General features: G+C 33.6%; 1 protein-coding gene across 3 annotated transcripts in view; it reads right to left on the bottom strand.

Annotated features, from left to right (window-relative positions):
* Window positions 1-9,624: 9,624 nt before the first annotated feature.
* Window positions 9,625-21,390, bottom strand: part of LOC116341157 (carbonic anhydrase-related protein 10) — a 41,573-nt gene continuing 29,807 nt past the window's right edge. For 2 of the 3 annotated variants that reach the window (XR_004201137.1, XR_004201138.1), the window contains exons 4-12: window positions 18,200-18,205; window positions 17,980-18,110; window positions 17,541-17,753; window positions 17,311-17,406; window positions 16,944-17,134; window positions 16,825-16,855; window positions 11,987-12,164; window positions 11,576-11,727; window positions 9,625-11,275 (exon numbers count right to left, since the gene is read on the bottom strand). Coding sequence is in view for 1 of the 3 variants with exons in the window: in XM_031768067.1 (XP_031623927.1) it covers window positions 11,253-11,275; window positions 11,987-12,164; window positions 16,825-16,855; window positions 16,944-17,134; window positions 17,311-17,406; window positions 17,541-17,753; window positions 17,980-18,110; window positions 18,200-18,205 (869 nt within the window). In the remaining 2 variants the exon portion in view is untranslated. The remainder of the gene's footprint in view (window positions 11,276-11,575; window positions 11,728-11,986; window positions 12,165-16,824; window positions 16,856-16,943; window positions 17,135-17,310; window positions 17,407-17,540; window positions 17,754-17,979; window positions 18,111-18,199; window positions 18,206-21,390) is intronic. The other variant, XM_031768067.1, reaches the window with a different exon arrangement.

Below are 21,390 nucleotides of genomic sequence, written 5' to 3'. Positions count from 1 at the left end.
GACAGAAATAAAGAAATAGTGCACGAGGCTAATTCAGTGAAGCATATAGTCAAGGTTGAGTTTAATCTCTCATAGTAATAACTTGTATGCGGTGTAAGAGGTACAATAATTAAATATTCTTTATTACTTGATTCTTTAGTGGAAAAAAAACTTTAGTGAGTTCATCGTAAAACACATTTTAATTCTGGAATAGTGTGAAAAAATATCCATTTTCAAACGATATTATAACATATAACGTAAGAATAATACAGATACCATCAAAAGCATGGCTGTATGAAACATTAAAAGAAATACTTTAAAAATGTAGTATGAAAGGCCAAATTCTGAGAAGAATATTTCAGGAACTGAATTTTGTCATAAATGCAAAATAATTTCACAGAAATGATTAAGGAACAATATACGAAAATGTTACATTCGGCGTGAACGAAGTGTGAAGTGTTGGCCTTCGAATCAAAATAAATACCGGTTGACATAACACATTTTTTTTTTCAATTACGCACAAAATCATGAATGAATAATTCTTATATGCATGATCACCGAAGTAAATAACACGTAATCTGATTTGTAATCTTGGTGATTTGCATTGGCATCGATTTGTTTTGGCATCGAAATACATATATTTATTAAAATATAAAAATATACTTAATGGCAATGGGCATTTCCCATTTAATATTCAAATGTTGAGCACAACACTCTGACATTCGCACATATACGCGCATACATACATTATCAAATCGTACTACCGGTTTGTTGTCTCTTTTCATCTAGCTCATATTTTTGTGTGTGTGTGTTTTTTTTTCTTCTTTCGTCAAACGTCTTGATTTGAACCGATCAATTGAACCCATCATTATCGATTTGCTTTTCATTTGTTTATCTTTAACAGCGATGTTCATATATTAACAGTAATACCACAAATATACACAAAATATTTTTCGATATTTTGAATATATGCTAGTTTTGTTTACTGCTTTGATGTTAGCGAATGAAATGTTTTCAGTGTTTGTTTTGTGACGTGAAAAAAAGAGAAGCAAAATAACACACAGATAGATACGTAGTTGATGTTTTGTATTGCTACATATTTTCTGGTTTCTTTTTTCTTCTTTCTGTGTTGTGTCGGTGTTTTGCCATTGGGCGCTGTTCATTTTATTTCAGTTTGTTTGCTGGTCGCAGTCGGTTCGTACAACTGCGAATGAATCGTGTTTTTTTGCGTTTTTTTCCCTTCATTTTATTCTGTTGCTTTTGGACAGATAAAAAAAAGTCGATTGTAGAAGTTGAAAGAAAGAAATTTCAGTACAAAAAACGTTTTACTTTTTCAAACGGTCCGACGTACACACAAAAGATGATTGTGATGAGTAAAAGTGTGAATTTATTGTTAGTTGTGGCATTTGCCAGTTTTTTATTTGCAATTGATGCGGCATGCATTGAACGAGAGCCCAAAGAGGGTAATGTGACTGAAACAACAATGGAAAAATTGGCGAATTTCTTTGCGGAAGCAAGTTGTCAGCTACGTCCCGTCGCTGAGAAAGTAAAAGAAGAAGTTAAAAATGGCTACGAATACTTAAAATTCAAATTTGATGAATATAACAGTAGAAATAAGACTGAAATAAAACATATTCGAACCGATAACGTGACTATTGTCATCATAAATCAGTCCAATTGTAATAATGATCAAGATCGAATTGTGTTCAAAAGTGGTGATGATCCATCAAATAAACTACCAAAAACAACAAGAATCGAACCTACAGAATCGTCGGAATTATTTATCTTCAAAGATAGTGACGAGGAAGTAATCGATTCATCCACCAAAATACCCATAACAACTGTACGAACCAAACCACAATTAACAATAGAACCGAAAATTGAAACCGAACCCACTGAACCAGTTTATGTGCCAACAAGCCTGCCCACAACAACCGAATCAATTGAAAAGATCGAGCCAAAATCAACTATCGTACCGAAAGTGATAACAGCAGCGACTGAAACAATCATCTTCAGAGATGACGATTCGCCAATCAATTTATCAACCAGCCTACCCTTAAAATTTGAACTACCAACAACAACAACAGAAACAACGGTGACGACTGGAGTTGCGTCAACAACTCTTGACATCACACTTGATGATCGAATCGCATTGTCAGCACCCGAAATGTGTCCGAATAGAGGTGATATTAGAATCGATGGCAAATGTCGACAAGAAATTCAACTTTAATGATTAATTTTTAAAAACGCTTGCAGAAATTCATTTATGAAAAAAGCATTTTTCTTTATTTTATTTTATTTTCGAGCTATCATGGTTGCGATATTATATATAAATGTTATTATTAAATATTAGCTAATAAATGTAGTGAATAATATCTGTATCGTATTTGAATTCGACGAATATACGATTTAAAATTTGTTATCGTAAATATTAAGTGTTACGCAAACCGATTTTCTAAAAGGAAAAAGAACAACCAAGTGTGCTACTATTTAAAACTGTTTAGTTGGATGTATAGTCAAATGTCCGGTCATGTGAAATTCGAAACTTGAGACTAGGATTAAATAATTGTACCTAAAATGTACTTAATTGTACCGCAATTTATTTTTAATTGTACCTTACTCGTTGGCTAATATTTGAGAATCAAATTTCGGGGCACAACAGGCCAGAACAAAAACTCAACGATATTTTTAAAATGTTTATGGCTGATAATAATTGTAAAAAAAATATCGTTGAGTTTTTTTTTCGTCATTCTATCACAATATTGAGATGCTCCGAAATGTGAGCTCCAAATATTATCGAAACGAGTAAGGTACAATTAAAAATAAATTTTGGTACAATTAAGTACATTTAAGGTAATAATTTATTATCAGCCATAAAAATTTAAAAATATCGTTGTCGCTGGTGGTTTTTCGAAACCAAAAATTTCTCTAGCAAATCAGATAAATTTTCGTTTTTTTTTGGAAGTCACTTTTTGAGGCGAAAAGCCCTAGCAAATCTAAAGAATTTTCTCCGCGAAAAACCCTAGCAAATCGGAATAGTTCACTCGGAACCAAAAACCTTATGAGCTAAAAAAAGGTCTTCACTTTTAGAATCAAAAACCCTAGCAAATTTGAATAATTTTCGCGAAAAAGATTTTCTCATCCAAATTACAGGGGGGTAACCCCCCCTCGCACATTATTGATTAAATCCTAGTCCCTGGTTTCGAATTTCACATGACTGGACATTTGACTATACATCCGTTTAGTTTCATATAAAAATGATACAGATAGAGCAATCTATAAATAAAATTAGTGTTTTATTTGATTTCCGGGAGTAGACAGTTTAAAATTAATACCTATCAATCGATTTACTTGTGAATGACAAAAAGCGTATGTTATTTCACTAAATTTAAATCACGAAAATGCAATCAAATCTAAATTTAATGCGATAGAAAACTCCTTGGTAAATCGAAATTGAATGGAAAAACGTTCACATTCATTCCGTGGTTCAATTGCTCGAAATTAATGAATATGCAATTCAAACAAACAACAAACGGCCATTCATAAACTTTGAATTGGAACAAATATGTTTGTAATGGTAGTTCATGGCATAATTAAATTTTCGTCGTTTCTTCATTCCAAACGCATTGAGACATTAGAACTAAAATGGTAATATAGACGAAACTTCTTGCAAAGAAAGTTTGTCACAACACGAAAGAAGAAGAAAAAAAATGTATCGAAATAATCAGTGAAATTGGTCAACTATTTCAGAACTTGGATATGCTCTATCGAAATTGTTGAACCATATGGAAACGAGTTCGTTCACTTTATGAATGGCTAAAATTTCTACAGAAATATTCCATAACAAATACAATCTCTGACGATGCTACGAAAATAAACTACTAAAACTTGAGTTTTGGCCAATACATTTGTTTGTTTGTTTTTTTTTTTTTTTGAAATGGGAGAAAATTTCAGTTTTATTAAAATGTGTGTTTGTATCAAAAATGGATTGAGAAAGCTGATTTTTTTTGCAATCAAATCAAAACCGTTTGGCACAGTTCCATTGTGATGTTTTATTTCTCTTTCTTACCATTTCTCACTGTTTTTCTCATACAAAAAAAAATCAGTGTGGTTTGGATATTCCAACGGGGGAATTGTATCCATCTGGTCGATTGACTCTAGCCATATCGCTTACCGGGCCGAACAATTCACAATTATTTCGTGCAAAAGAAAGAGCATTCCCATTCCGAATAAAAGTAAATGGCTAAATGTGTGATTAAAATGCGACGAGTGGAAGAGCATGTGTGTAAATGATAGAGAGAACGAGACAAAGAAAAACATGGCTGGAGAAAATGAAATTGTTTGTATAAATGTGTGTATATATCTCAAGACAGTTAATCTAATAACATGCCGGCAAAAAATAGAAGAAAACCAGCAGAAAAATTGCGCAGAAAGAGGCGGATAAAAATAAAACTGAAGAGAAAATAGATAGTTATGCACTGTTTTCAGTGTGAATGAGTCAGGTCAAAGTGTACAGAACAATTCTAAGACAAAGCCTGCTCTTATTCGATGAGCAGCACTTGAAGACTTGAACTAGAAACAAAAACGAAAAGATTTTGAAGCATCAGTTTTTATGTGAAACGTGAGACCGTTGTTTATTGATCTCATGGGATAATTTTGTACTGGCACATCGTCGTCTACTGAAACTGCTAGACTCGTTCATACAAAATTCCATTCGCATCATGCAGCTTACGTTCCTCATAACCCAAATGTATACGTACGCTGCGAGAGCAAAAAGAAAGAAACGTAGAGAGAGAGAAATAGAATGGAGTAAGCGACTCTCACCAAACATCACACAATCAACTCCGAAGAAAGTAACGACATAATTAAGAGTTTCGGCACTAATTTGCACACATAGAGATCGAATAAAAGTCCGAAGCATTTGCTACGATATGCGCATTTATACGTAGGTTGCTCCATAATTTTTTTTAAAATGGTACTTATAGTGTTGCCCGATGTAAACCATTGTCATATTCGTAAAGTTTGATGTTTTGGTATGTATTCGTGCCCTGAACCTTTTGTCGTACGAACGCTATTTGTATTGTTTACAGTGACTGGTAAACTGCGACTCAACAAAAAAATGAATTTTACACGTGAAGATTTTCGTAAAATGATTTACTACGATTTTCGAAGTAAATTATCTCAACAACAGTGTTTCGATCGACTTCATTTGGCCTTTGGCAATGAAGCACCAACCCTTCAGACAATTTATAACTGGTACCAAGAATTCCGTTGCGGTCGTAGTTCGCTCAAAGACGAGTTTCATACAGGTCGTCCAAAATCGGCTGTTGTGCCACAAAACATCGATGCTGTCAGAAAACTGATTATGGAAGATCGTCATGTGACCTACCGTGAGATTGAGGCATCTTTGGGCATTTCATCCCACAGCATACATACAATTTTGCATGAACATTTAGCCGTAAAAAAGATTTGCTCTCGTTGGATCCCACATAAATTGACCGATGAACAAAAAATGGCTCGTGTGAGTTGGTGTAAAGAAATGCTCAAGAAATTCAATCGTGGTGCTTCAAAAGACGTTAATAAAATCGTCACTGGTGGCGAATCATGGATCTACGCGTATGAGCCCGAAACTAAACAGCAGTCGACTGTATGGGTCTTTCAAAGTGAAGATAACCCAACAAAAGTTGTTCGAGCTCGAAGTGTTGCGAAGCAAATGGTCGCCTGTTTTTTCGCGATAAGTGGTCATGTGGCAACAGTTCCACTAGAGGCTCGTAAGACCGTCAATTCTGATTGGTACACCACCATTTGTTTGCCCGAAGTGTTTGGTGAAATAAGAAAAAACAACCACCGTCGCAAAATAATTCTTCATCACGATAATGCGAGCTCTCACACATCTTTTCAAACTACTCGATTTTTGACCGGTCAAAACATCGAACTGATGGGTCATCCACCGTACAGTCCTGACCTGGCACCCAATGACTTTTTTTTGTTCCCAAGCGTGAAGAAAAAACTACGTGGTCAACGATTTTCGACACCAGAAGAAGCAGTTGAAGCGTTCAAAACACACGTTTTGGAGATATCAGTTTCGGAGTGGCACGAATGCTATGACAAATGGTTTCATCGAATGCAAAAGTGTATCGATCATCTCGGGGAATATTTTGAAAAACAATAAAACCATTTTCGACAAAAAACAACTGTGTTATATATGTTTTTAAAAAAAATTATGGAGCAACCCTCGTATGTTCATATATTGGTTGGAGCAAATGTATACTTACGAGCACTGCAGCACAGACGCTTTCTTAACTGACACTCTGTTGGCTTTATCAGGTTGATCGTTATAGTTTATCGCATCGTCATTTATATGACACACGTTACGGTCACCCAACTGTGTACAAATGTGCATGCATAAAGTGGCCAATGCAAAGTGCTTACTCCGAAAATTAATCGCTGAATCTTGTATTGTGTGTAATGATAGTTTTTCAATGTGTATTCACTTCTTATGGTAGGTAGCATGCGATACACACTATCATGGGACTCCAAACATATTTCTAATACCTATACATCCGCACAACATCGATCTCATCATCGCGTCACACAAACAACCGGCACACAAATCGCCTTGGGTGTTATGACTTTGTAAAACAATTTACAATTTCACTAATGCCAGTGGCTCGACTTCACAAAATCGTCGCTATTGCACTTCTCAAATGCGTCCACTTAATAAATTACCTTACATATCGTTGAATAGATTGCAGTTACATCACATCAATTTTAGATCAAGATTAATTTAATAATTTTCCGGTGATTTCAATTAGCCAGAAGAATTTCAAAGTTTGATACTGTCTACAACAATCGATTCAGCGTAGAAAGTCTTGCTGTTGTACAAATTGTTTGTTTCCGTTCTTTTTATGGTCGAAGAGGGGAACACGAGTGTGTTCGGTAAAAAAAACTTTTGGTTCAACACACCTGAAATATACAAGTTACCTTTTCGATGACTTACAAGAACTTATTCGCCTTGTACTCCCCACTCCATTGCCAGAAAGTTGGAAAATTAATTTGAAAAATACACAAAACTTTATTTTCATTTTATATACTCCAAGTTTATTTAGTCAATTTTGTATATTTCTCTATTTACTTATTCTTCTTCTTCTTCATTAATGACAACAACAATTTTCTGCATTCTTCATCACCTTCAATACAATTTTTATCGTTTTTTTTTTTTTTTAAATTCTCCAATTCGATATTCTCATTCACAATTTCCTGAATTACCTGTCACAAATTACCGATAAAATTTTACTAATTTTCTTGCATCATTGCTGATTTCGGTGTGTAATGTTCAATATACACAACAATATATTATTTATTTTAAATTATTATTATTACTTTTTTTTTCATTTTCAATTATTTGCTCTGTCTTAGTTAGAAGGTTTCATCATTATTTATTTAAATAATTGAATACAGTCGAATTAAACCAAATCAACGTAATCAAAGGGATGATGTGTCACAAAACAAACCAATCCAATCGATTAACTAGCTAACTGTATTCTAAAATTATTTTATAAATCTCTAATGATTGTAATCATCTGAACATTGAAACTTGAAAGGATAAAATAAATTTCAATAAAAATGATTATTTCGTGATTGAATCTCATAAGAATTTGAACAAAATCGAAGATTTGCGAATAAACAGAAAAGAATAACAACATAACAAAAGCTCCCACTGTTCGAAAAGAAAAACATGTTCGTGTCTACAATTCGATACGCTGATCGGTATGTGTGAGTAAGCACTTTATTAAATCTCATATATCACCTGTTGACTGGTCTGTGCCATTGAAATTGATTTGTTTTGACATTCAAACTGTATAAACGTTATTTTTTTTAACGAGTTTTCGAATATTCAAGCGGCCGTCAACACATTTGGACTGCTTTGTGAAGCAGTCATGAAAAATGTCTTTTAAACGGCACAGACGAAGACTATGCTAAATGTTCGATAAGAACGAAATGCCGTGCATATAAATACTGTGTTGGTGTGTGCCACTTCCGAGAGACGTCTTTGCGTCACTGTGTATAAAAGTATATCTTTGTCAATTGAAAGTTTTGATAATTCAACACCACTGTCCATTAACTCCAAACCCAAATCCATTTATTGATTTTGTCTAGTTGTTGAGTTATTAAATTCGTCACATGAATAATTTAACATTTTTAATCGTTGAAATCTATTTCGATTTTTATGTGTTTGTTTCCATATACATTTATCGGCGTTTATTTCATTATAAATTAAACGCTTTCAATTTTTCACTGTCTCGACTGATAATTAAAATGGATCATATCTTATCTAAATGTTCCTCAATTAGACTATAAATTATCTCATAGAATAAAGAGCATACGAGCCCCCTTAAAAGGTAATCCATTTTTGATAGTAGTGTATGCAGCTTGTGTATCCAATGAATTATTACAGCCGAAATGTAAGTAGTATAAAAGCTCTTAAGTTCCATCTTTAAAACTTAAGTGTGTGCATGAATGAACTGGTTTAATGAAACGCTCTCTCTTTCTCATTTTGGGATAAAAAGTAATGAAAAATATAGGCCAATTGCACAGGTGAACATTCTAAATGATGCAAAATGTGCATTACCGAAAAATGGTGTGCAAGTTTGAATCGACTTTACCGCATTGTGGGAACCTTTCCAGCTGTTCGCTTCTTTTGCCCCAAATTCTCTTTTCAATAAAAAAAAAAAACGAAATGAAAATTAAATACTTTTAACAATTTGTTGTTCTTGTTCTCCTTCTCTCTCTCTCCCTCTCTCTGTATAATAATCAACCTTCAGCAAGCGTTAATTCTCAGATTAATTAAATACACGTTGAATTTTCTAGGTTTTTGCTTTCAAAATTATTAGTTTTCTTAATAAAAATCTCTGATATGTGTCTTAATTGTTTCATTTTTCTTTCCTACAGATACGACTAGTTTATGAATTTAGGTTAGTTTCGTCATTCATCTTTATCCATTATTATTTATAGTTTATTCATTTTAAATATGTTAGGTCCTTAATGTTATTTTATACAATTTTAATTCTTGTTATTTTTTCGTTTAAATTTAAGCATTTCATAGTTGTATACACCAAACTATGCATTCTTCATTGAAAATGTTGTTGTTGTTTTTTTTTATAAATTGTTCACAAGTTGTACGTTTGGATTTTTCAAACAAAGATTTTTGAGACAATGATTTTAATGGGGAAACATTTCGAAACTTTTTGTTTAAACGAAATCATTCAATTTTTGAGTTTGCACATTAGTTTTTTTCTTGCATCAAGCGCTCATTTGAAGCATAACAAATTAGATTTTCAATTATTTACATTTGATTTTCTTACGCGCTAGTGTTTTTTTGCCATCAGTGCCATAGTATACGGAAACTCATTGCACAAACATATCATATATTATAATGTGGTCACATTTGGATTTTTGACTTTTTTTTTACTTCTGCCACTGGAATTTTTGCGTTAGTTAACGAGCATCTCTTCGAAAGAGATTTTGAAGCAAAAAAAAAACATTTTAAAAAATAAATTTAACATTTTCAAATTATTTTTTTCCTTTTGTAAATACTCATATTAGAACTTTACAGAAGAAAGGTAATGTTAAAGTTCTAACAAAAGAATCTGTCAAGTTGGAAGAAAATGCATTTTTCAACGCAATTTAATTGTCATAGAGAAATGGAAAAAACTAATCGAAACTAAAAGAACTTGAACTGAAATGTGATATAGTTGTGACAGACGATTCAAAGCAATAATATCGATGCAAAATTGACGGAAGCACTCTTCAAATGCATTGAATAATGAAATTGAAACACTTGGAATGGCATTTTCACTGAAACTGGATTCAATACCTTAACATGTACTATTTTATTGGCAGAGAAAGAGCTCTTGCAAATTCACAAATTCTTTTACATGTTGTGATCAATTATAATCACAATAAATTCATTTTATTACCTAATCCTTTAAAAATTACTTAAAAATTTTCATCGTACCAATGCCATCTTTGGTTGTGGATGTTTTCCTCTGTGTTTATATGTGTCTTTCACTCGAACTTGGATGAATTTTCGGGCGAAAATGCATTCTGTTTAACTTACAAGTGGAAGTATTTGAGAAAATTCCATTACATTTCTTGACTACTTGTCGTCTTCAATTTACTTTCCTATCTTTTGTTATGAAGCGTCTTTCGTTTTCTTCTTATTATTCTTTGTTCAGTTTTTCTTTCTTTCTTTTTTTTGTTGCTCACAATGCTGAGAACGGCACATATTCAAAATTCTTTTTGCTGTGATGTTCCTTGCTTGGAAATTTTGAAATTATTAAGCAAATAGTAGATAGAGTAAGATGTGCATAGCACACAGAGATTCAGGCAGATTTACACACAGCGGAAGTTGTTTGGTACAACTGTATTGCATCTCGTTCATATGACAGAATGAATCTTTGACTCTATGTGATACTTGAGGATGTTGAGTGAGAGATAACAAAAAAAAATGTTCGCCCTCTCCCTTTCACTTTTGCATTTTAAATTGTTTGATTTCGAACCGTTTCATGTTGAATGCAATGGATACGATAGTAATTTTTTGTTCTTTCGTTTGTGTTTCGATGTGCATGTAGCAGCCAACACCCGACAGACATGCACAAATGCTTTTCTCGCTTTCGTTCGTCTTTGATTTATGTTCGCTTCGGTTCTGTTGTTTTTTTTTTTTGGCCGTTTGTGTTTCTGATAGAATTTGCATGTAATATTTTTCGACGATACGACTTGAATGTTTGTATTTTTATCGACGCAGCAACAGCAGCGGCAGTGATGACGATGACGACGACGGCATCATTGTGAACTCCAAGCACCCACGAAGGAAACAATGGAAGAAATTGGATTGTTCGCTTTTTTGATGTGACGTTCCATAGACAAGTTCATTCAGTTTCTTTTTCCAGCTTCATGCCATTATTTCGTCTCTTTTTTAAACGCCATTCTTCTTAAGTCTAAATCCAACGTCACTCTTATTTGTAATGGCAAGCACATTGAGAGACGACGAAGTAAACAACAATTGAGATGTTGTTTTTTTCCATGCAAATATAATTCTTTTTCATCTCTTCAATATATATTGAAAGCTATTTCACTTGTTTGCTTGTTTCAATTCGTGTTGTTAGTATTTTTGATTAAAAACAAAATCATTTATAGTTTTCATAATGTTTTCATGTTGCTATTTGTTTTTCGTTCATAATCTTTTTCTCAATTTTGTTGTGACGTACGTTTTAGTGCTCTTTCCAACTATTTGCTGTGGTGACGGTGTGATAAGATAATGAAAGAGTTGATGGTGTGACGATGACCAAGGGTAGGGCAATGAAGCGTTGCAACAAAAAAGCAATGATGACACAACATGTGATAAAGGTTTTTGCATTATGGTTGATTGTGATGGTTCGCATGATGTACAAAGGGACAACACATAAAAACAAGAAGAAAAAGAGAAGAAAAGAATTTTTATTTTAATTTTCAGCTCAAGCCGCGCACGTTTTTTGAAATTAAGTGATTATTCTAAAAACAAAATAAAACGATGATACAAAATGACGGCAATTACAATTTTACTATATTGGTTTTTATTGTTGTCTAAATGACGTAACGCCATACACATATAACCCAATTAATCGTAATTCCCTTTGGAAAATGAGTCGTATTTAATTAAATGTGTGTCTTTGTTGTGGCGAACGATGGCATTTTCGTGAATGTTCACTGAACATCATCATGCCATTTTCATGCACATAAAAATGAAGATAAAAAATAAAATGTAGAAAAGCAAAAAAAAGGGAGCAGACGGTCACGTAGCGAAAAATCCAGTAAATAATTTGTTTAATTGTTGCCCAGCCAGTATAGGGGAAAAAAAGAGAGTTTCAAAGAATCAGGGGTGGAAATCGATAAATATAATTTTTTTTAATTTTCGTGAAAATCCATTATAATGAGCTCAGTACCATAGTGAACGGGTGAAGCTTACCTTTGTAATGAACGTCGCGATACATGCTCGGACATAGTTTTCCATTTTGTTTCGTTCGAAAGTCAATATTTGTACGTACAGGTCGATGTAATAATGGTTGCGGTGGTCGAAAATTATTTCCCAATGGTGCTTTTGGATGTTCGGGTGTTCCTTGCATGAGCCGCCTCAATGCATGCAACTTTATTATGGTGGTGGGTTAGTTTTTGTCGATTCCGAGAATTTCATCCAATCACAAAATGGGCACGTCCAATCATCGGATGCGGAAGTACACGAAAAGGATGAACAAGAAATAATACAGGAAAAAATCGATAAAAAAATTGAATTCACATACAGAATGATGTAACAAATGAGTAGTTGGAAAGTTAATAAAAGTGTTTTAAGGCCGTAGAAGTGAATGAAGTTGTAAAAAAACGAGATAGAGAGAATCATCATCGGCGAAAATAGCGTTTGAACGGGAAAACAAAGAACGGTCAAAGTGAGAAGACATGAATAAAAAATTACGGCTATACATTCAGTTAATATAATACAAAAATGTATTTGCTGTTAATTTCGAACGAGTTTTCACATTCGCTACAGATTAAAATGTTATAACGGTTGTACATACAAGGCAGACGTGTGCAAACACACACACACACACGCGCGCGAGCGTGCTAGAGCCACGCAAGAGTATGAGCAAAGTCAATCTGTTCAGCAAAAGCAAACAATACAAAAGTACAAAATATACATCAATGTTCGTTTTTCCATTACGTTTCGGTCGAATAGTTTCGGTGGAGTTTTGACCAAAAATGAAAAAAACGGTACTCATTTTTTCTGCATTTGTTCGCACAAATACACACGGACATGCACACATTTAATTTATTTCGGCTTTTTGACCAATACACGTGCGTTTTGCTATTGTTTCCAATGAGGTTTTCGCTTGTTTGCTTTCTTTTTGTTTTCTTTTCTCTCGGCCAGTCTCTTTTTTTGTCCAAAAAATGTGCCATGTTAAAATGAGCCCAGATGAGTTATGTGCTTCTATTATTCATTTATCCGCGTAAGCCTTTCTCTCGCTCTTTCATGCAGCAGGCTACCATTCGTTGAATCAAAATAGATATTAAACTTTTGGCATATGTTTTGATATTAGCAAAAACCAAATGAGTAACGTCAGAACACTAGGAAGAATAGAAGTAGAAAAAAACCCGGAGAGTCCTTCAAACGCAGGAAGAGCAAATAGGAAGTTCTTTATTTGCAATTTGAATTAAAACAATGAAATGCTTTAATGGCTCTATGCATATATACTGAATGCTTTCATTCAACGATGATGAATGGCAACCTGAATTGATTTGCTCCAGCTATTGATACTTTCGAATAGCAGGGGAGAGATTAAAAGAAGTTATAGGAAATCAAAATGGATTTTTTTTTGTGCCAGCAAAAAATGATGCCCCATTTGAAATGATTGGAAGTTTAATGCCTCTTCGTATATAGAAAATAGAGGTAAAAACTCATTCTTCTCATTTTCATTAGAATTTCAATTTGGTGGTTTTTCACATACAAAAAAAAAAAAAAAACAATCTGCACATATTGTAAATAGTCACTGAAAACATTCATTACGAGAATTTCCTGCGACAACATTGGGCATTTTATACAATGATAACAGTGCACAGTGTTTGCCGTGTGGTTTTTGCTCTATTTGTTCTTTCTCTTGTTGTTGAAATTACCCAATTAAAGGACTACGACATGCTTGATACAATAGCAATAATTGATTCCGTAAATCAAACACACTATACGAGTTAGATGACACAAAAAATATACACTGACCGACCAAATGTGCCACGAACAAAAAAAAGCAACAACATTTCCCGGCTATTTATAAACCCAAAATACTTTTCCCATTTAAAAATCGAGAACTAAATTAAATTGTTTATTTGACCATGAAATTGAAGTATATGCCACTATTTATGTATGATGTGTGTATGTGTGTGTGTATGTGTGCAGCCAGAAGTGTGGACTGTTGTATTTTTTACCCGATATTCATTCAAACTATTAAGTTTGGCAAGGCTTAAAGTGCTGATTGTAACTTGTTTGGAAAATGTGGAAATTATGAATGTTCAATCGCAAATATATATCGAAGACAACAATTTCGGAAACGATTTATTCGAACCACTCTATTCACATTCATAAATTATCCAAAATAAGCGAGACAAAACAGTGAATTTCTTTTTTATCGAACCGAAAATCCAGCTACAAAATAGAAATATCATATTTTGAATCTCGTCGGTAAACATGCAATAAATTGAGATACGTATGCTATTGTACGATTGTAAACTGAATTTTTTAAACGAAACCGATTAAAAATTCAACGTTCTATTATAGAATACGAATAAATTTCGAAGATTGTAACCAGTGATATTCGGTGGTTTGTGTTAGTTTAGACCGAAATACACACAATTGTTGTCGTGTATTGAAGTGGCCGTTGGCAAATGTCGAAAAAGCCTAATTGCAATGTTCATTGTTTGAATATTGCTTGCGATGTCATCATATATCACTTCCAATGTAATCAAATATCATACACACACATTCGCATAAATATCAAAACATTCTATTGCCATATTCGGTTCACAACCATGTACTTGTTTCGACATCAGAAATATCGATTTCAATGCGATTTCTTGCTTGCTCGCTTGTTTATTTTGAATTTGTGTGTATATTACTGTTACACGTGAAGAGGAGGAAACAACGACGAAAGGATTTTGTATAAATCTCTCTATATATATTTTGTATGGATGTATGCATGCAACAGGAACACGAAAAACATGATAAAACTGGATGATACACAACGTCTCTATTGACATGTACTGACAATTGATATCTTCAAAATAAGCTCTTATCATGAAAATTTGAAGGAAAAAAAAACAATTATTTCGACTGTGCCCATCGACATTTAAAATTGCGACATTTAAAATTGAAATCATTTGATCGTCCATATAATGAACCGCACATACGATTATAGCTAAAATGTTAGTTTTGCTGTTTTGGTTTCATTTTTGAGTCATTGGCTTTTTATTTCATTTCGGAAAATTGATTACATTTTAGATTTTAAAATTCACAGAAAATCCATTCGACATTTTACAATCTAGATTTAAAAGAAATTACAAATTGAAAATCGAACATATTCTAATTGAACAAGATTGATGGTTTTGTATATATGAAGAATGAGTATGCAACACAAATCACAAGTTATTTTTACGTTTTCATTGTAATTGAGAATGCATATTTTTCCGTGTGCATTCAATTAAGCGAATTGAAGGGACTCATTCTAATGGTTGTATACTAGAAAATAAACAAATGGGCGAACGAACAAAACCATCATTCGGATAAATGCGTTCATGTTGTTTTGTTACGGTTATTCAATCAATATCGGTGACATCAACCACAATATCGAGCTACTATCAATTCGCTATCTCGGTAAATGTCACTAACATGGGCACAAACAGTCTCTCATTGTGTGCATATTCAAATCGAATATGTGAGCGAGACGAAGTGAATGTTTTGTTGTATGCGGCGATGCCAAACTGTCATTTAGATGTACATATATATAGACATCTAGCAATACTTTGTGCATCGATGCGTTTTACTTGAATGTTATAAAAACAATTTTCTAACTGCATGCAAACGAGGTAGAACGTGCGCGTTCGTTTATTATATAGTACAGTATCGCGTGAAATAATGTCAAATTTTATACACGCAGCAACGAACTCAAGCGCACGGAAAGAGGATTGTTGCAAACTGTTAGCACACAAGAATAAATGACATATCTTTCAGACAAACATTTCTTTGACTCTCGCTCTCTCTCTCGCTTTCACATACTCACTCAAGCTCACTTGTGTTTGTTTACCAGTTTCAACTTGAATGTTACAAAATATATTTTACATATTCATTCGGAAAATGCAATGACACGATGATAAAACTAAATTCATTTGGAATGGGTACATAAATAAAATGGTAAAATGTCAGAGCAAACAACACTTCAATCGAAGGTTCGAAGGGAAGTGTGGTGGTAAACAGAATGAGATTTATATTATTTATAGCGATAGCGAACAAACAAACACAATGCAACGAATCGAACGGTAACTGGGAAATGCTCATTCAGTCACTCTCTATCTCTCTACTCGTTCTCCTCCTGCTATCTATCGCGATATGTCATGAATCATGATGTTGGAAAGCCCGATCTTTATCTCGTTTCGAACTTTCGATGACGTGGTGGTTTGAAACTGCAACTGCATTTATATGTATATTTAGTGCCTTGCATCTTATTATTCTATTTTCCGTTTTTGTTGTTGTTGACAGAGCAGTGCTGCTGAAAAACAAACCTGCTACAATTTTATGTGCATGCAATGTGTTTTTGTTTACATTTCTGAAACTTATGTATTTGCATCGCTTTTTCAGGGTTTTTGAAAATATGAATCGATATATTTCATTTGAAGTCGAATGGAAATTGCATTTCGATCAAAGAGAATGAGCAAACTTGGAATATGAAAACAAATAATAACGAAGTGCAGTAGCAGCACAAGCACGATTCTTTTGGTTTATTTGTATTTGTCGGGACAAATGGAAAAATTCTCTTGACATCTAGTAGACTTTGTGACAGTATAATTCAATATTTTTTCGTTCCCTGTTGTTATTATTAACGCAACAAAACAAAAATGGAAATGCTTCATGTTCGATTGATCCATATGGAAAGCAAATATATGTGCGCGGGTGTGTGTGCTCAAGTTCGTTTGAGTGATTTTAGCTGATGTAAAATTCATCAGACAGAATTCATGTGTGTGCTAGATAAAGTTAAAAAGTAAAATGCATACCTGTTGCAATGTGATGTAGATCGGTTTATTTCTGAAATGGGAAGAAAAATTTGGAAAAAAAATTGAAGTTACAAATATACAAAAAAAAAAAAAAAAAAAAAAAAAAAAACAATATTTACAGTACAATCCAGGTGACAGTTTCATGGCAACCGGGCGCTGTCGTTGAACCTTCATATGTCATATAGTGTTCGGTGTCAGGCAACAATCCACGTATAGATATGTGCTTTATTCTAGCTTCATTATCACCATAACGAATTCGGTTCAGCTCTTCGGTGAGTATCCTCAGTTCGGCATTCGATAGTTCGCCTTTCTGATTGGATCAAAAACCAAATGTACACACACAAAATCGAATTAATATTTTCAATATATATCGAATACAAACACATGTTATTTGAATGATGTGATGTAGATAGAGAGTGTGTGTGTGTGTATGAGAGAAAATTGAAAATGGATGAAACAAATTCGGTTTCGATATCTAATATTTACCTGTAACAATACTGAAATGCCGACAATCCCTTGAGCTCGATTCATTGAATCCGTAAAATTTGTGTAGAGTTGTGAATTATAACCAAATATTTGTATCTATGTCCAAACATGAGAGAGAAATAGAGAGAGAAAAAGTGCATTAGTTCGGGAAAATAATTTAATTATTGATTCAGCATAAAATTGAATTCGATTTGGTTTTCGAGTTTATTTTTTCTTTGTTCAATTCTAACCTCCGCCGGGAATGTATAACTGCTGACACTATGCTCAGATCCATATTGATCGTGTAGCCCATAATGGATGTGCATCTCTTCGAATCGATAACGATATGACAAAGAAGCACCCGTAATATTTATAGCTAAACGAGAATCATCGTAAATCTGACTACTGTTTGAATCCACACGAAATAAAACACTGTGGCCGGTATTAACGAGTACGCCAGTTATCTATTGACACATAAATAAATGTAAAAAACATTTTTGTTGTTGAATAGTGAGATTAAAGAATGTTTATTATATTTTTTGCCACGTTGAAATTAATGTTTAAATCTATTTTGCATGTGGAAAATGTTTAAATATCATAAATAGAGTGAATTTATTTGTTGTCGATATTAATAAATTTTGATGATTTAAACTTTTTATCGTAACACCAGTAATAAAAATGATGGCTCACCCGATGCTTATCTATATGTAAAGGCCTTAAATTCGGATCGAATAGTAAGCGTTGTGGTTCTAAATTGACGGGCGATTGACGTCTTCCTTTATTGCATAGCGACCATTCTGGATTGATCAGACCCCAAAATGCTGTTGGAGAAAAATTATAAAAATATTTATATTTCGTCCTCAAAAATTATCTGCAAATTAATTTTGTCGATTCACAATCATTCACTAACCTGGTCCTGGATACGAATTCGTCGCCAATGAAACAGTGGCAGCGGAAGTGAAGAGAAAAGAAAAGGAAGAGCAAACGTTTAAAAACAGATATTGGCATAGTGTGCGCAGCCGAATAACATAAAACTATAACAATGTAGGCAAAATGATAAGCGCCTTATTACATATATCTGATCAAAAGATTTTTCTATCTATCATCAGCTGCAACAACTTTATCAAATTTGCAAGATGTGAGCCATTTATGCTCAATTTTATTTATAATAGAATTTTATTATATTTATACTTTGTATGACTGAATTGTATCAGTTTTTCCACAAGCGCATATTTCACAATAGACGCATAGATTCAACAGTGCCAAAAACATTTTTGTTGCGATAAAGTCATGATAAACATGTTGAAAAAAAAGCAGCGGCATCAGTAGTAGCGCCAGCACTAACACAAAAAATGGTATGCGTGCATGCGAATTATGTGCTGAGGTAATGCAGTAAAAACATGAAGTGTTGTTATAGTAAACCAAAGACCATTCAACCGAATGCTGATGGTGATGACGATGCTCGGCGTTCTTGTATATAGTTTGTAAAAACATGCGGCGTGCCTAAATTGCTTCGTCAGCACATCCATCATACCATTCGATGCGCTTAAATTCCTTGGCTCGAACGTTCATTCCGCCCATTCATAGCAGTCACATGCGTATAAGCTCGAAACCAAGATTCAGCTATAAGACACACAAATCCTGTGCAATTTCTTCAATTTGCAATTTTCAAACTTAAAAACAACATCAACGCTGCTCCTGTTCAGCGAATGCATTTATAAACATTCGATTGTAATAATCAAAAGTGAACGTTACTCGTTCGAAAATGGCAAATCCTATTATTTTAGAGTTTTCAAAGTGATTTGAAATTCACCGAAAACACAATTTATTTCAGTTATGAAAATCATCGATGAAGATTGCAAGAGAAGAGCGATAGAAACTACTTTACGTCACATCGATTTAAATGCAGCCATTGCAATCTGTACACTTTTTGAGGGAGTTTGCTTTTTTTAAGTTTTCTTTCCAAGTCTCGACTTGGAAATCACTCAATTCATCTACTATGTTCGTTGTAAAGTTTTCATTGTCGTTTTGTCGTAAATGAGATAAATCATTCACACTTCATTATTTATCCAAAGTTCTGAATGTGAATACATTTCATCTGCACGATAAAACAGATGATGTGAGTCGCTTTGCAACGATAACATAAAGTGAATCTACACTATTCTCTCTCTTTCTCTCTCTCGATTGTTTTAACAACACAAAATTGTGTACATTCTATGGTGTCTGTATGTAAGTGTGAAATTGTGTGTGCGCGTTTATCAAGTTTATGATTAAATAACTCAACCTTGGGAATAATGCATTTGATGATACGATAGCATTTGATGGATGTAATGGTGTGTCGAATGTTCATGTTTTCAGCAAAACGGAACCAATTGCATCGCATGCCATTAATACATTTTTAATGAATCAAAAAAAGTGCATTCGCATTCACCAGAACGTTTTATCTTTATATGCAATCGATTCATAAAATCCACAAACGACAGCACAATATATCAACGAATCGAATAGAATTTTTGCTCGTGTTGAAAATCATAAATCAACATTTTATAAAATTTGTGCGAGTGGTGAACAACCACATTCGTTTTTTCCCTCTATTTCTCTCTCATTCGTGTGATTTAACCGTGGAATAAAGTAGAAACTCTTGCGAATAATTGTTATCGAAATGCCGAGTGATTGGATAAATTACGACTGATTATGATTACAAAATGGTATTGGGTCTGTTTGAGTGGAGCAAATTATGTCAATTATGAACTCTTGAGATTGGTGACAGACAGTGATAGTTTGTGGTGAAGTGTTTCTCCAATTATTCGCAATCAACATTTTCTACATGAAAAATTCACGACTTGTTGTCATTCATGATGTGTGTGTGTATATGATATGGTTTTTTTTGCAATAAATTGTGATATTGAATCGTATTTTATTGTGTTGAAAATCTGTCGTCCAAAAAGTCGATCATTGGCATTTGTTCAAAAAAGGAAGATGTGATTCATAACGCTTAATCAGTTTGATTGCAACGACGACGAAAAATTGATTGAAAAGGCGTCTGTGATAAAGTGGTTTTCAACTTCTGACATTCATAAGAATAGACCATCCAAAGACTCAAGTGCGCAAAAAAAGCAGATTGTTGCTCACGACTCTCTTAAAATCAAAGTCTCTGCCAAAACCAACGTCACAAAGAGATTGTAGTCATCTCACAAAGCGAGTCAGAGATCACAATGTGATACGTGTACGACGTGAGCTATCTTGCTTTCTCTGAATTTCGTATTTCGCACAAAGGGAAAAATGTATCGCCTTTTCCGTCAATAACATCCAAAGCCGGATATCTTGTGCATGAATAAAAGCTTGCAAAGCAAAATTTCTATTTATTACTCGTCGTAAATTTGAGCCATTGAACGTGGCATATTTGTTCACTCTCTCCCGCTATCTACTTGCTTTTTACATTGCTGTGTGGCCCGTACTAAGCATCAAACCACCACTAATACTGAACAAGCCATGAGCACAATAGAGATGAGAGCAAGGAAGAGAGCAGAAAAACACTCTGCATCGATAACAATGGATTTATGTGGTCGCTTCTGTTCATTTATCGATAGTCCATCATTGTTGTCTCGCTTGATGATGAGATGATGACGTTGTTAAATGCTATTTGATAGATTATTCTCCCGGCAAAATGATTTTCCATTCGATTCGATTTTATGAGGTAAATTTTCAAAAAAGATGCAAAATTCTTGGTAAATTTTTATTTGATATAACAACACTGGTGTATAGATGGTCTAAATAGAAAGCAGTTACGCTTAACAGAGTAACATATATGGATCAGATCACACATGTGCTATATGTTTTGAAATTCATAATTTCCTGTTTGCATCAATTCAATTATCAAATGGAAATCGATGGAATCACCTTGAAATGTATTACATTGATTGATAAGATAATGAAACATTTTTGCATGCACACGCGCCGAAGATATACCGGATATTGGTTATTGAAGGCTTCACATTCTCAATACATATAATTTCTTTTTCGTTACAATTTACAATCTCTTTTTAATGACAATGAATCATCATTAACGCTATTGAGTTTACAGAAACACATGTGATCCAA

Source organism: Contarinia nasturtii, unplaced genomic scaffold, assembly GCF_009176525.2.
Source record: "Contarinia nasturtii isolate CC-2019 unplaced genomic scaffold, AAFC_CNas_1.1 Cnas_scaffold_695, whole genome shotgun sequence".
Lineage (NCBI taxonomy): Eukaryota > Metazoa > Arthropoda > Insecta > Diptera > Cecidomyiidae > Contarinia > Contarinia nasturtii.
This window is presented reverse-complemented; position numbering and strand designations above follow the sequence as displayed.